Source organism: Neopsephotus bourkii, unplaced genomic scaffold, assembly GCF_033783945.1.
Source record: "Neopsephotus bourkii isolate Nb327-2 ecotype Australia unplaced genomic scaffold, CSIRO-AGI_Nbou_v1 NB_272, whole genome shotgun sequence".
Lineage (NCBI taxonomy): Eukaryota > Metazoa > Chordata > Aves > Psittaciformes > Psittacidae > Neopsephotus > Neopsephotus bourkii.
The window spans coordinates 3,991,458-4,009,111 of NW_026900781.1; the positions used below are offsets into that span (position 1 = coordinate 3,991,458).

Genomic DNA, 17,654 nt, shown 5'->3' on the forward strand with positions numbered 1-17,654 from the left:
CATACCTGCTCTTAAAAGAGCCAGCTGGCTACCCATCCTTTCAAGCCTAGGAATGTAAAGCAGGCCCTAATTCTTGCTTATTTGTTAGCACAGTAGGAAGCAGAAAGTGAAAGGGCCACATGTGTTTCAATTTTTTTCATTTTATAACTCATGTTAGGTAACATTATACAGTTTGATTACTTAAAAATGTTATCCAAGGTTTCAGTTTTGCATGCTGCCTCTCTGAAAACCTGGTGGAGGCACTTGGAAGCTTGTTGAAGATTCAAGATCTTTTGCTACTTTTAAGGGAGTATCTGAATACATATGTTCTGAGTTGCCTCCTCCTCCTTTCCCCAACATGCCATCTGCACACATAACAAGCTATATAAAGGGTCATATGACGTATGTCACCCTTCTATCTTGCTCATAAGCATCTTAGGTTATAATTACATGCCTAGAGCACACCTACCAGGAAATGTTTCCCAGCGGTCCAATCACACAGAGCTACTTGAAGAGAATCTTTCAGCCAGCCAAAAACCTACAGTGACTTAAGAAAGTTCCTGACTTGCCACATATGATTTGTCAGGATGAACTTCCCACTAATAATTTCAGCTCATGTTCTACAGATTATGCATTGGCCAAGCATGATTAAAAACTTTCAGCTGTAGGTTCCACATACAAAAGATGTCCCATTTACTTTTTTCCCAGAAAGTAAAAGTTTGCAACATGTCCAGTAGACCAAACACAAATAAGATACTCCCTTGAGGGAGCACTGGCAGCCACAAAAGTCATGAAAAGCAATTTGCCTTATTATTCACTTTCTGTAGCCATTTACTTGAGCATTCCAGGTACTTGTTCTTACCTACACTCAAAGGGCAGGAGCAGGTCTATACATCTCAGTAAGTTCTTATGGCAGTTACCGGTATCCTCAATTTTAATAATTTCATCTCTCATTTTTAACATACAAAATTTCAGTCAATAGTCTGCTTGCTCGTTCCCATGCTACAAGCTTCTGGCAGCACACACTCAGTTTAATGACAGACTTGGGTCTGTTCCAGCAGATTATTAAAAAAAACCCCCACATTCTGATGAAAAAATCGTCTGTGTTTAAATAGCTACATAGTCCAACCAGGCAATTTCAGGGTTTTGGCTGGTTTTTCCCCTCTTATGGACCCTTATCAGACCATTGTACACAGGCACACAGACAGTATTCAAATGAGAGTTTAGCAATGTGTTTGTGCTTAAGTTTCATGACCTGCCAAACACAGTAGGTGCATTATCGTTGTTCTGTGTTTCCATAGCCAGGCTTATTCAAGAGACCAAGTGGCATAACTTAACACTAGTCACATAAGGTATGCCTTGATTGCTTCTTTTAAATATGACTACTTTGAACTTTAACAAGGATGGATATATACTTTAATACTTGTCAACAATTTACTGTAATAGCAGCAAGGTGGCTGATAAACTGTCAATTATCCTTCTTCCATGTGCTAAATTATTGCTACATATTTTTGGAGATCCTAACAGTGCAGGAGAAAGGACATCAAATGATGCTCAGAAATGTGATACACATTTTCATTTCACACTCCATCAGTTTTTACAACTAGAGCTCCATGAAATGCATGAGAATACTTGGCTAACAGCCATATCTACTGAGGTGTAAAATAAGGATCAGATCTCTTTTTAAGGGAGTTTCATTTTCTTTAAATCAGATGTTGACATTTCTCCAAAATATATTGTAAATACCCCTTACCTCCACTCATCAGTTAATTTTGAATCTCTGAATCCAATTTTGATCTGTTCTAACATCATGTAGCCAAGGCACAATTTTCAGAAACAGCTTTGTAAAGCAAAATAAACCAATTCATCCTTCCACTAAACTAGAACTAAAATACATTGAACTATATAATCACTGATGTTAAATCTTTTCAGTTTTACTAAGCTATTGAACCCTGGAACAAGAAACAAGTGTATTATTGCCTTTAGAGTCAGCAAAGTAAAGCTAGCAGCATCAGCAAAAACATCTTTTAAATTCAGATTTCAATCTGTCAGTAAAGATTAAAGCTTCATGCATCTATAAGAGGGGAACTATAAAATGATAACAGATACAGAGCATGGAATCATTATGCTTGAACAGCTGCTGTTTTACTAGTGTATTAAAGCAGAAAATGTATTTTACTCACCCCTGTTAAACCAGAAACTTCTCCTTTTGCTAGTGGTCTAGTGATGGATGCAGTGTAAACTCTAGCATCTGACACTGGTTGCCCCTTCATGAAATGTTTCCCAGCTTCATAAATATTCACTTCTACCATTTTACCCATTAGCAAAGGATCCTTTGGTACAAGAACCTTTCAAATAAAGATAAAGACACAGTTACTAAATGCCACAAAGAACATCAGTGTCTCCAGCTTCTACTCAGAAAACGGGTATTTTGTAAACAACAGAGCAAATCCTTACACTTCAAAAATTTAGTCTCCAGCATACATGATAGCCTCTACCACACACTTGACCAGTAATATGCCCAACTTGCATTCTTCAAGATCTCTGCAGTGTCAGGTCAGCTTTAAAAAAAAATAAAAAATTAAAAAAAATATGGTTTTGAGTATGTAGATGCTTTGGGACAGAAATTATGCCCTAGTTTCTGTTTGCACAAGGCCTTATTTTGATTGTGCAGATCCTTTGAAGCTGAGATGCATGATTGACAATGAATGCCTGTAAAAATGGATGAGTGTTTCTTTGGTTAGCAACTAGTGCCACCCTTTCCTGAATATGCCATAAGATCAGACAGTCCCATAAGAACTTCACAAAAAAGACACAACGTAACAGATGTTTCTAAATCGTCTGTATTAGGAAAGAAAGATCCCAACATACAGGAGTAACATTTTTTGCTGGAAGAACAAGTGGCATAAAAAGGCTCTAAAAAGCCTCCACAAATTTAAGATCTAGTTCTACCAAGAAATCTGTCAGTGTAGGTCTATTGATGTAGCTTTAACAGTAAACTCTTTTAATATAGATGAGGTCAGTGAAGACAGAATAGGTCTGATAACTATTTGAGCTAACAGAATGTTACACCAGGTCTCTGAGCTCCAGCTTCCAAAGTGTAATACAATATTTAGTGACTCAAGAGTGGTTTTCAATTTACTACCATCAAATTCACTGCTATTAACGTTAAGTAAATAGCACCAAGTCTTGTACTTACCTGGACAAACAGTAGGATATTATCCTAGTCAAACATGCCACACAAGATTTTAGGGAAAAGACATACATTTTAAAAATGGGAAGTATGTATTCCATAATAAAATTTAAAATTACTCCCTATGTTACCATTTGTATTTCGTGTATTTCCAGTCCCAACCAGGAGTGGTATTAGGTGCTGTACAAACACCCCATAAAACACCTTTTTCACATACCACTTTCTCTTTGATTAATGAAACTTTCATAAACCAAGCAATTTCTTTTTAATAGCTATATGGAAAAACATGTTCCTCAAATATGACTGATAAGCTACAAAAGCAAGGAACAGCAATACATAAGGCTTAGACAGTGGTTAGAGATTAAGTACAACAGCAAAGAGATTTCGGGGAAAAAAAAAAAAGGAAAAAAGGAAAAAGAGGAAATAATAGTAACCCAGATATCTAACAGAAGCAGATATTTCATGAGCAGGAATGTTACTTACTAGTAACCAAAACCAAGCAAAAATAAATAAATAAATGCTGCAACGTAACCCTGAGCCAGAAGAAAGCACTATTAGTGACTATTTAAGTACATCCATCATCAGTAGCCTCTCCAGGTTCAGACAACTGAATAACCAAAGGTAGCAAGAGCAAACTGTAGAGAGCTCAGTGCAAGAAAATGCAGGAGAAGCCAAAGGCAAATGAAAATGAAATCATGATGATTCAGAAAAGTTAATTTTACTGATTTTCAGCAAGTCATCTGCTTTTGAGCAAAAATAATGATTTTGTGGAATAGATGCTGTACTTCCTTCCTAGCTCACAGATAATGTTTCTGTGTGGAAAGAATTCCTTACAGAAAGTACATAAAATGACATGCGATGTATCAGGCTGAAGTGTTAATCCTGACAAAGCTTCTGCCCCTTCCTACTGTTTGAATTATTTTATTTTGGATTTTTTTTTTCCAAATTGCATTGCCTGAAACACTTTTCTGAAAGATGTATAGAAATTATCAAGATTCAACTACTGAGAAAACAATGCTTTGGAGACACAGAAATGAAAATGACTGCATATCCCATAAACAAGTCTTGAACTCACAGCAAGAAATCTTTTATGGAAGAATGTTGCCTGCAAAATGTTTCTTATTTCTTTATTTTTTTATTTTTGTTTTCACTGTGCCACACGGTGTTGAGATTATCAGAAAGCAAAGGTAAAACAGAAAAATGTTACTTTAGTTATTTAACTGTACCTGCTCATAGAAAGGATTGTGAGCCACATAGTAATTAGAATCAAAGGATTCTTCTGTTACCAGAACTCTCTGCCTCTCACCAACCTGGAAAATAAAAGAGAGAGAGATGACTCTGAAAACAAAAATAACGAATTACACTCAGAAGAGAGCTGCAACTGCAAACTGTCTTAGCAGAAATAATCTGACGCTGTGAAGAAATTCTGTGTCAGCAAGAAGACAGGGCAGAGAAAGCCCTAGTTCAAACTGTCTAAAAATGACAGGGTTAGAAGTCAGGACTGAGGGCTAGAACTGTGGTACTGTAATGGCTTAACACAAAATTCCAGTTAAATGATATTCAAGAAATATAAACTGATTTTGACTGATTAACAGAAGAACAAATAAAAATATCAGATATTCACAGAGTCCATGAAAAAAAACCCAACAAACACAACAAACAACCCACCAGCACAAAATTCTGCAATCAGTCACAAAAAGGGTAACATCATTGTCTGCCCCATTCCATCTATCCCTCCACCCTTCCAACAGACAAACAAAACTACTAGCAGCACCTGAGAGACAGAGGGAACACTAGCACACTGTACAACTTCTAGATGCCATTAAGCTCATCTATTCGCCCTTTTTTTTTTTTTTCTTTTAAGCCACACTTGTTCTTTACAATGACAGGGCATCTCTTTATCCCTTCTTCGTGATTTCAGTAAGCTGTGCTCATGAGAACACACTGATTTCCATGACAGCAGTCAAAACTGCATATTACAAAGGCTTAGTGAAGAAGAGTTTTGAACAACTCACAGACACTACATATTAAAGGCCAACTAAATACTAGGCTAAAAAGCCCAGCGTTTCAATGATACCTCCAAACTTCCAAATGCACTAAAACAGTTTACAGAAAGCACTAGTTTTACAATTAGTTAAGCGGGAGAGCCAAGACAAATCAGTCGCATTTAGGTGCCAAGTAGATACAAAACAAAATCTGACTTCCCCTGAAGTTCAAGATTCCCCACACAACACCTGAATTTCTGTATTACTGAGATTTGTAATTGTGTTTATAGCCTAACTTCTGCAAACCTAGGAGGGAGGACATTTAGCTAACATTTTTAGTCTGAGCCCAGCTCTGTTTTTTTTTTTTTTTTTTTTTTTTTGACATATAAATGTGCCCTGGATTATTTCTAAACTATTTGACAAATGCACTCTGCAAATTACAACTGTCCAGCAAGTTAAATTTACTCCATGCTTTTACTGCTATTTTGAGAATCAAAAAGATTTCACATTTTACTCCAAACTTTTAGTATCTCTGAGCTGCATTCAAGACTCTCCCACTTCCGTAAAATAATTCCATGGCATCCTAAGGGCAGCTGTTATGTAAAGTTTTAGGACCTCCATCATAAAGGAATGAGCAAGAAGATGCGAGATGATTTGATTCTTTAAGGTACAAGCAGTAAAAGTGAAAGATGAGGATTTTCTCTAAGAGTTAATGGCAGAAAAAAAGAACACGAAGAAATAAGAACAGCAATATCACAACTGTGATATACATACAAATGTGATATACATATGCATATATATACAAACAACCCCATATATAACTCTCCACTTGCCAGAAAGAAAGACTTTATGGAGTATCTCTTGCCTTCCTCTCCACATACCTGAAGCACCCCCAAAATAAACCCTGGAGAGCAGGGGAGACAGTGACCAGCCAGCTCTCTGTAGCCATTTGCCATTCCTCTAAACAGTAAGGTGTGTTTTTTCTTTCAAGAAAACAGTTCATTCAAATCCCCAAAGGAGTTTTGCAAATACATGTCAAGAAAGCACTGGAGATAATGCCAGTAATAAGATTACAGGGAACATTTCCCTGAATGGAGAGAAGGACTTTTGTTTGTTTGTTTCTATGATATTTGAGTCCATAGCTTTTAAAATCACAACCCAGTATCTGCTATAGCACTACAGGACCAAACTCTCAGATGTCACACAATATTAAGAAAAAGAGGAGGATGAAATGTTAGACAGGAAACATGCACCCTCAGGGAAACATGCTACCACTGAAAAGCACCAAGGCCAATCACCAAGTCATGTCCTCATCTTGGATTCATTATTTATGGATACTATAACTTAGCAAAACCTAATCAAAGCAATACTGGGTCTGTAACTCATTTCACAATTTTTTTGTGATTCCCTGGTTGTCTCTGGCCATAACACTCTGCCTTTACTGTCTCTATGAATCCTGCCTGGGAGGTAGCCTAAGCTACGTCTATTATCTTCGTACTTTCAGATGACAGAATGGCAAGTATATTATGCAAAAAAATATTAAAAAAATAAACCAGAGGCAAGAAGAAAGGAACACCTGTGTTTGATCATTTGATATAAACAGTGGTTTCTTCAGGAACACCCTGCCAGTTTTTCTTATCTTTGCTTTCATGAGCAAAACCAGTTCAGGTCTCCATGTCTCAGTGGGCCAGAGAGAGCTGCTCTGGGCTCAGAATTTCTCAGGAATGGGAGGAAACCAGGAAGACTAAATTTGGCACACAGCATCAAATCCGTGGCATTCAAACTGAGTACCAGAAATGCAGAGGAGCCAAACATCCTATACCAATTTACAATACACGCAAACACACACACAAGACTAAGATGGCATACTGCAAGGAGTACAGGTAAACCCAGTAATTGCTCACGTTACTCCATTTGTAACCTTGGCCAAGGCTGGACTTACAGAGAAAGACAATATTCAGCTATTTGCGGACTCTTTTGCCATAACAACAGAAAAGAAAAATTCCATTTAATGAGTCAGGCCACTAGGTATTCATGATCTACAAGACTAATTGGCTGCACGTATTTGTAAGACAGAAAATGACTATCTATCCTGCATCCAAGTATAATTAAGAATAAATGTCAGCACACAGAATGCAACTTTGGTATTGAAATTTCTTCAAGAAGTGGAATATGTCATCATTTCTGGGATTATTCCCCTGGGATCTCTAAGTGCTTAAGTTTCACCTCTCTCAGAAAGAATTTAAATATGCAGAAACCAGACAGGATATCTAATAACAGTCATAATTATAATAACCTTTGATGATTTTTTTTTTTCAGGCATGTACCAGCAGAAGTAATTCAGTATCTTATTTTTATTCCTAGCCTTTCATCTGCTTCCACAGGTATGTACTAATTCCAGCTCTCAGGGAACTACAATTCTGACAAAAGCATCTGGAACTCAGGAAGCTCAGCCCTAGCCTCTTAGTTTGGAAAGACTCCTATATAACCAGGATTTTTTTTCTTTACAGAGGATAGTATGAAAATAATAATGAATGACAGCAAAAAACTTGCCTGGCAACCTCCTCCATCCCAAGGCGGACTGGTCACAAGCAGAATTTGTTTTCATTAAAATTAACAAATGCTGCTGGTGATACCACTTCCTACACTGCAACAGCTACCAGGTACTTTGTAGATCTTGCAATTAGTAATCAAATCACTTATGAACTTTTATTTAACTTTCATTTATCCTATGGGAAATTCTGACATGATAATTCTGTAACACAGTTTTTCCTCTACTGAATACTATGAAAAGCAGTTTTTCCGGCTGGCTGATTTTCTAAAATGAATGAATGGTAAGAAATGTCAAACATCCTTCTTGGCTGTAGTTAAATTGGGTTTATTTTTGAAATCCAAACTGACTGAATCATATGAAACACAAGACTATTTTAAATTCTATGATAGCATGGGTACAAAAGACAGGCCCTGTTTACATGCTTTAATAGAATATTGCTGCTTAACCTCAACAATGGCCTGCTGCAATTATATTCAAATAATCCATACCTCTAATGTTTTTTCTTTTAATTTATGAAAACTCTAATTGTTCGAGTTTGATTCACTATTTCTTACAGGAAGAGCATGTGGCACGTGATCTTTCTTACTGTTTCCTTACTGTTTTTTTATCTGAATATTGCTACTTTTGTTTTTAAGAGTCTCCATTTGGCTAAAAAACCTGAATATTAACAACTACTGTATTTCTAGACTTCTCTGATAGAAGGTGGCACACTGCACATACAGCCGTTCCCACTGATTTAGAGACAGTTGCCAAAGTTGCATTCAGGTTGAGTTCAATTCATAGTAGAATTGATGAGCACCTCTCTGTTGGTGTTGAAGGAGGCTGGCTTGGATTCTGACCCCACTCCCCACACTGTGGAGCATACCTAGTACAAGGCTTGGAAGCCATACAAAAAGCTGCTTTCCTGTATTTGTTATACAGGATATAATTTGTATTTGTTGCCTGTCATAACGCGCACAATAAAAAATACACATTGCCATAATTTATGTGTGGATGTTTTAGCAGATTATTCTGGTAAACATGCATATTTTGACCTTTACTAAGTATGTCAACATTTAAGCAAAAGTAATTAGAAAGTGTTCTCTCCCTATTCTTCAGTTGTGGTCTAATTACTTAGAATAAATTTTACTAAGTATGCAGATACTGCGTCCTTCCCTATAAAGCAGAGAACTGCTGGACCTACTTTTTATGAATCACAGGAATCCTTCTGTACTTAGAAGACAAATTTCTCAAAAATCATAATTAAGCATTCTCTAAGCCTTATAGATTGTAGGTGTTTCCTTCTGACAGGCAAGTCTAGGTGTGACACAGTCTCCCTGTAAAAAGCGCAAAGCTTATTGAAACTTACATGGTCGCATTTTGATGATATTGGAGCACATCTCTTTCCAAACTTGCCTTTGTACTGCCTTTTTTCTGCTATTCAGCACTGCTCCTCCAACATTTAGGGTGTATATGTACCTCCCTTTCTAAAGGTAGCCCTGGAAACAAAGAATTGACTTGTCTAGGAGTTCTTCTACAGAGTTGTTTGGTTTTCAAATGTTGAGATTGGAAAGCAGTAACATGAGCACAGTTCAGCCTCTGAGCCTGACAATTTTAATGCCAGGATAAAAATACTTTTCTAGCATACAGCACAGAGAGCTGCCACTTTACTAGGGCTTATGCTAGCTACAACTACTGTCCAGTTCCAGATGGGTAGGTGTCTCCTTTTTGTTATGTTATGGTTAGCGCATACCCCTGTACAGAAATGCAGCAACAGGGCGACATTAATATTTAGAGTCCTGTATCTTTTACATCATACAATCAGAATAATCTTTACAACACAAGTCTGGCCCATTTTACACCTGAGGAAAGAAACAGAGAACCTGACAACTCCAGCAACACAGAGTAAGGGGCAGAATTCACCACATGCTTTTAATGCATTTTTAGTTCCTCCTCCCAACCCTAGACAGTGCTGCCTTAGTCTTACAATGTCACTTAATTCAAGAAAAACAAAATTCTCAATCTCTTACATAGGATCACAGAGCTATGTATGAACTAGAAATAAATCTGTTAAAAGACAGGGGATATTATTGGTCATACTTATCTATATCAGACTGTTTTGCACTTAAAGTCCAGTGTGGCTAAATTTTACCATTTCACTCACTATGAGTCGATGTCTTTTCCTTATACTGCTTGGGTTTTTTGCAGCCTTGGAAACGGCATTGAGTGGTCATCTTTGTACTTTGGAAAGTACTTAGCTCTTAAGTAGAGAACTTCAGAATCCCAGGTGAAAAACAGCCAATGGTCATCTTTGTACTTTGGAAAGTACTTAGCTCTTAAGTAGAGAACTTCAGAATCCCAGGTGAAAAACAGCCAATGTTCATGGAAACGTCTCATTTCACTGTCAGCGAATACAGCTGGCTGTCAAATCACCATTACTAAGCTGCCCATCTTTAGACAACATTGCAGGATTTTTATTTTAAAAGGATTACTAAAATGTATGGTTTATAGTACTTAAGCAAGCCGCTTTGTTTGTTTTAAGCACACGTTCTTCAGACATACTGCTCTTTCCACAGCATTATTCAAGAATTCAGAATGGACCCAGGCAACAGATGCCTACAGGACAAAGTCTTTCAACCATTTTCCAGGCTGGCTTGAGGCTGTGTGAGCAGGAAGGAAGGATTAGGTATAAATTAAAGACAGCCAGCTCTAATAGCACACAATCAGCATAACAAAAAAGTGCCTCAAATTTTCAGCAGCAGGCAATACAGCTCATTAAAAGCAAGTGAACACCTTCTCCTTGGTCCCCTTATGAATTTGTTGGTATAGCTACAGGGGAGGGAAAAGGCAGTGAGAGAAGGAGGCAAGAGATGGAAGTAGACTGCTTCTGCTTTCTTGGCCCATTGCTCACACTTCAGGGTAAATAGATCCTTTCTGTTACTGTGCACCTGCATCTGACTGCTTCCTCTTGATTTGGTCTCCTGCTGTGAAAATGTAGCTTCTTCCAGCACATAAGGCAGCTCAGATGAAAATTACATTCAGGGATGTGAGCAGTGACCTAAAAATGACAACTGGTCCTCAAAATATCTGAGTCCTTTTAAATTCTGTAAGTTTTCATTTTGCTTGTCTCTCCTTTTAATTGCCTAGAAAAGAGGTAATAGAAGTAGCATGCTGACAACTCTGTCCTGTCATCTTTCTAAATTTTATTAACTGTGTACAATATTATAAAAGGAAAATAAATTTCTGAAATGGAAGATAGATATTGCCTCTTAAAGCTGGCTTTCTCATTTAGATCTTTCTGTTGTAAACCTGGGCTTAAGCAATAAAAGTATGAGGTGGCAGAATCTGGTTTTATTCTAGATCCAGCACAATGTCGAAAAGGCACTCTGCCTGTTTCTTTGTGCTCTTTGAAACTCTGTTTCCACATGTGCAAAATCCAATTCTGACTGTTACACAGCTCAGAGAATAGCGACCACAGAGCTGGAGAAGTTGCTATAGCAATATAAAATACTCCATGCAGAACTGGTATATTTGAGACTATCATGTAGCAAAAGCACTCCAGCAACTGCATTAACGTAATACTGGCAAAAGCCTCTCCCCTCTTTTTTTTTTTTTCAGGTAATTTAAGAAAACCCATAAAACTCTGATGAACATCTATAGAAAAAGTCTGAATGAAAAGTTCAATTCAAAACAGGAACAAGAAACATCTGAGTAGGCAAAGTATGTTTAAGTTCTTCCTTTCATAGCCAGAACAGCTCACAAGCAAAACAGAAAACTAGACAGTCTGCCCTTAAGGAAACTTGACATTTAACATGTAAGTAGAGGAAAATGCTGATGGTCTTCTAGAATGGAAGATGGAGTTTAGAGGAATCTTTTAAAAATATTAGCAACTTCCAGACAATTTGGCAATCACATGGATTCTGGTGGGACAAATAAACAAATGTCTTTGTTCTCTCATTTTTTTTATGGTTGTTTTTTTTTTTTTTAACAAGCTATGCCTGTGGAGAAGTGAGGCTATCAAGCTTAAAAATATGATGGCCTGTGTTAGGAAAGGCCACCTTTAAGCTTCTTCTGTGAAATTATTTAGAATTATTTAAGATTGGCTGTTTTTGTTGGAAGCAATTCCTTAAGATACCCGGCATACTTCCAAGTGATTTAAGCACAATATGAAGTGGCAGTTGCTAAGGCAACAATATTCAATTCCTGTTTCAGTGATGTCTTTTAACAGCTGCATGAGCCTAGACAAGTATCAGCTATGTGAGAATTTATAAATCATCTCAGCAAATACCCCACCAAATAACTTCTCCAGAAATTACTTTAGGAACTTGCAATACCAATCTGTTTTCTCAGAATAAAGTCTTGTCTACACCTCAGAAAGAAAACTCCTCTCCATTGGCTCTGCCAGAAGGGTGCTGATGTAGCACAGGCTGATATAATACTGTGTTCAGCACAGGTTCACCATCACCAGCTGTTGGAGAGAATTGCCAGCAACAATAAAAGGCCCTAACATACGTGTGACTTCAGTAAATCACAGGCAGAACTGCACATTGCTTCCTCAACAGACAGGAGAAAAAAGGAAAAAGCTGGGAGTAGATCAAAATACTGGATCCAAGAACACAGATCACAGTGTGAAGATAGCATTGAGACAAATCATGTCTTCCCTGACATGATACTGGAATGCCCATAGTAAGACTGGGTGCTCTTAGAATATATCTAAAGTCTGGTATTTTTTAATCAAATACACCAAAAAGACTGCTCCAGAAAGTTGGGCTTCTCTTCAAAATAGCAATATAATTTTTCTGCTCAACCTACAGCTGAAGCCAGTGTTCTCTATTAATATCATCTGAGAATAAAACAGAAGCAGATGTGATAAAATAGAAAAAACAAGGGTCCAAAATGACCCCATATGCAAACCTAACCCAACTCTTCCCCCAAATCCACTACAAGTTTTATCAGCACATTTAACAACACACAAAATATGTAGTATAACATTGCTGCAATTTAACTAAGAATACAAAATAGTGGTGCCAACTGAAAGAGTTTAAAAAACGGGGTATAAATATGTATCAGATTTCTTTCCAAAAGAACAATAAAACTCCTTTTGCATACATGAATCACAGGCTTCTGAAAAAAGCATGTGAACATCGTCAGAAGTTGATAATGTTAATGAGGATATGACGATATTATTTTCTTTTATTTTGAAGGTAGCCAACACATGATGAAAAATTACACACTTCAGGGGTTTTCTTCAATCTAAGGCAAGGCAAGACCCTAGAACTGCTAAAACTTCTAGAGGCATAGTGCTGAATGACAAAAAACATCAAGGGCTTACAGAAGGACCAAAGTAAATGACTCATTAAAGAATGATAAATGTAGTGTGACTTCCTGTTGCTTAGAATTTAATAGTCACTACTGACAAACTAATTGTGATGCATTTTATTATTTTTAAGCGGTATTGCAATTATTTACACACAAGAAAGATAATAAAAAGAAGCACTTCTTCACTAGCATATTAGAATAATAATTCTGACCAATTCTTTACTATCCATTAAAGGAAGTTCAAGAAAATTGCTAAGTAAGTTCTGTTTTAGAAGAAAAAAAATTAGTATGGACTAAGTTTTTCTTCCTAACATCTTCTTTATAACCTACTCCATTCTCAAGGCTATGCAAAAAATCATCACGTAAATCTCAACTGTGTGATGCTGGATATGCCTCAGTACACTACCTTTTGCATGATATCGGAAACATATCAAATTAAATGCCTCACTACTTTATAGACTATCTTCAAAAGCTATGCCACTGCTTGCAACTTCCTCCATTTCAAAAAGGTCCTTACTTAGCCCACACAACAAGAAATGCTTAAAAGTTGGAAGACAAGGTGTTCCAACAATCTTTCAAACTAAGCAGTAACATCCTATGCTGTAGTTGAATTTTAACAAGACAAAAAGTGAAACAAGCTGTCCAATTTAATTGCAAGTGAAATTAATTATTGAGATGGATCAACAAGAAACACTAATTTGTGATGCAGGTGGTTAAGACAGTATTATAAACCTTTCCTAAAAATTACAGCTGCTGTCAACATTTTGGTTGCAATTCTGTACATATATCATCACTCATCAGGCTGTTATGTTTTCACCTAGCAGGTTGCAAATTCCACACCAGGAATAATTGGTTACATCACCAATAAAACCAATACAATGGCTTGGATACAAGCACTAAACTATACAGTAGGTAGATGGGTCTGAAACTTCTTACAGTACAGAGTCTTTGCTAAGAAAGGAGTAACAGAAAAAAAAAAAGGGATTCTTCAGCAATTGCATGACAGATCTTTTTAACCCTCTGTGTGGATATGGCAAGGGAAACAATTAGACAGCAAATTTAAGTGTCTTCAGTGTACATGAAAATAGAGATTCAAAGTGAGTTTTACACACTGCTCAACAGTCTTAAATAATCAAGAAAGGAGTGGCTCTGCCCATCTTTACAGTCTTTGCCAACCACCCTCAAAGGCTGACAGCTGTGAAACAAGGCCTTAAGAATAAATGATCTTCTTATGCTTCGGTGACAAAAGCCTGCACATACAAACAGAAAGTGCTATGTAAATCCAACAGTTCTCCAATGAAAAAAACAATATTTCAGATCTCTATTTATAGTAATTCCCTTTTGTAAGTAATCTGAATTGATCGCAGTCAGAATACAACATAAAATCAGAGACATAGGAAAGAAATCACCATTCATTAAATGAAATGCATTAATGTATGGGGCACACTAGGCAGAAATCACTGTTATATTCCTATTACTGCTGTCAATCCTGTATTCTACTGTTGTCAAAGCCAGACATATTAATGTGCCAAAATTAGCTGGAAATACTTGTGAGAAAAGTCCATACGTTTGTTTTTGCCATTGCCTTCACTCGATCTTGGATCATACCAGAAGGTCAATATTATTTTCTTACCCTGCCCTTTTTCCTCTTCTGTGCTTCCTTCTTTCAGAGTACTATTTTCCCTATACCTTATTAGAATGACAAAGCTGAGGAAGACTAAACAATACTCCCATTCCTAAGAAAAACTCTTCAGTAAGTTTAGAATAAAAAATCAAACCCAGTAAGATTTCTCCTAGTTTCTTTCCTCCTTCTGCTTACATATTACTGAATTCAAATCTAAAAATTTCAGTATGGTCAGAAGCAATGTGATCAACCATGAACATTTTCACACTGTTTCTACCATCCAGGGCATGCTCAGAAAACTCTTCCATCCAACCACACAGGAAAGTTAGCTGTCCTGGTTCCAGACTGTTTTCAGCGAGCCAGGCTGGTAGCTGACAGCAAGAGACTGCCATAGCAGGGGACAGCATTTCTGTGGTGAGGTGGTGAGAAGAAACCGTTCCATGCTTTAGAAGGAATTCTAGTAACCCCTCAAACACAGCAGATATTGCCTACTACCATGTTACAGGATAACTTTTTTCAACTTGATCCACTTCATGCAATTCGAGCAAGGTCATCCTTTTCCCTAGCTCTTCCAATTATTACATCGTTATTTAAATTACACTGGTACAGTACATGAATAATTACTACTTTTGTATTTTATCATTAATAAGCGTACCTATCACAAGTGTTATAAAAGGCAGTATCAGTATGAAAATAGATTATGGTTTGGAAAGCCTACAATTTTAGCACAACCTTAGAATTCTAGATGAGTACAAATAATGAAACAGTTACCTCCCAACTCTTAATATACTTCATTCAAAACCTATCATTAAATGAGTCCATGCCTAAAGAAGTCCATGGAATGAAATTTTTTGTCCAAACAGAAATTCCAATCAATCGTCAAATCAACACTTCAACCGTGATTATCACAGAATCATAAAATAGGGTTGGAAAGGAACTTAAGATCATCTAGTTCCAACCACCTGCCATCAGCAGTGACACCTCACACTAAACCATGTCACCCAAGGTTCTGTCCAACCTGATCTTGAACACCACCAGGGATGGAGCATTCACAATGTCCCTGGGCAACCCATTCCAGTGCCTCACCACCCTCACAGTAAAGAACTTCTTCCTTATATCCATGTAAACTTCCCCTGTTTAAATTTTAACCCATTATCCCTTGTTCTATCACTACAGTCCCTAATGAAGAGTCCCTCCCCAGCATCCCTATGGGCCCCCTTCAGATACTGGAAGGCTGCTATGAGGTCCCCATGCAGCCTTCTCTTCTGCAGGCTGAACAGCCCCAACTTTCTTAGCCTGTCTTCATACAGGAGGTGCTCCTGTCCCCTGATCATCCTCGTGGCCCTCCTCTGGACTTATTCCAACAGTTCCATGTCCTTTTTATGTTGAGGACACCAGAACTGCACACAATACTCCAACTGAGGTCTCACGAGAGCAGAGTAGAGGGGCAGGATCACCTCCTTCGACCTGCTGGTCACACTCCTTTTGATGCAGCCCAGGATACAGTTGGCTTTCACACTGAAGTGAGCGCACACTGAAGCCAGCTCATGTTTGTTTTCTGATCAAACAACACCCCCAAGTCCTTCTCTGCAGGGCTGCTCTGAATTTCTTCTCTGCCCAGCCTGTAGCTGTGCCTGGGATTGCTCTGACCCAGGTGTAGGACCTTGCACTTGGCATGGTTAAACTTCATAAGCAACTTCATAAACTTTATCAGCAATTTCAACATGAAGTCAACATGAAGTTGGGCATATCCTCATATGGCTTTTTTTTTTTTTTTAAGACCATATATTGAAACAGTTTACATTTTATAAAGTGGATTTTGCTATATTCCCTTAAGCCTGAATGTCAGCAGAGAGAATGGATTTTTGCTATACTTTAGAGGAATATTATTAAAATTAATCTCTGAAGAGTGCTTCTGATAAAGGAAATATTTGCACTTTCTTTTGTTACTGTATAACCAAGGGCAGAGTTTCCTCAGGCAGTATGAAATAACTGGTTGCATTTGTACTTGAAGCACTTTGAAAATAAATCTTTGTAGCTTTTGCCATGAAAATTGTGACCATTTAATAAATTTGTCAAACATTTTCCGAAATTCCTTTAAGCTGCAGTGCAGTGATATAAGCCAAAGTATGGACCATAAGTGACCTGAAGGTCCTTCTAAAGGCAGAGAAAATGCTCACGAACCAAGAACTCAGTCTAGGTTTGTACCAGGTCTGTTTCCTTTTATCAAGGCCTGATAGTAAGGCAAGAGATATAAAGGCTTACAACTGCTAGTACTTAGCAATCCTCACCAACAGAAGTCTGACACTGATTGCTGAAGTCCAGTATTTACAAATGGCACTACCAAAGGGGTCTAATTAAAATACAGAGGTAAAGAAGGTGAGGGGGCCTGGTAAGTTATGTAGCAGTTTTTCTGTCATATGCAGAGTCCATTGCTAAAAGAGGCATTTAGGACTCACAGGTTTATCTTTTTAGATGGTTGGCACTGGTAGTGATTGATCACAGCTGATTCTCTGTCCCATGGCTGAAGAAGAGGTAATGCCTCACTTACTAGGAAATTATTCATGACCTATCTTCAGTGAAGGAGAGGTTAGCCTTTCAGAGAGGTAGAGATGAGTTATGTGATTCAAACTCAAGAGAACATGAAATAAATGCAGAACCTGGGAGAGAGGATATCCCATTTAATTTACACAAAGAGAAAGGAGATTGAACAAGGAAAGAAGGTGGCAACACAAAATATATTTATGAAAGAAGCGGATCAAGTAGAACAGATTACCTGGAAGGGCTTTTTGCAAAATACAGATCAAATAGCATTATCTGCTCATACTTCAGGTTTCTCATGCATCAAGTATAGATTATTGCATGGAAGAGAACATGCTTTCAGAATCTGTTTATTGAAGAGAGTCAGGCAGAGTTAGCTGCACAGCTCTCAAAAAGAATCAGCTTTAGGCCTTGTCACATCAATGATTTATAGGGTGACACTAGGGAAATCAATTAAGCTCTCTATGCGCCCCAGTTTTC

General features: G+C 37.5%; 1 protein-coding gene across 2 annotated transcripts in view; it reads right to left on the minus strand.

Moving 5' to 3' along the window:
- The window catches only part of CDKAL1 (CDK5 regulatory subunit associated protein 1 like 1), a 393,962-nt gene that overhangs the window by 22,958 nt on the left and 353,350 nt on the right, over positions 1–17,654 (minus strand). For both annotated transcript variants that reach the window (XM_061346396.1, XM_061346397.1), the window contains 2 exons: positions 4,399–4,482; positions 2,163–2,327 (listed from right to left, as the gene is read on the minus strand). In XM_061346396.1, the coding sequence (XP_061202380.1) occupies positions 2,163–2,327; positions 4,399–4,482 (249 nt within the window). The remainder of the gene's footprint in view (positions 1–2,162; positions 2,328–4,398; positions 4,483–17,654) is intronic.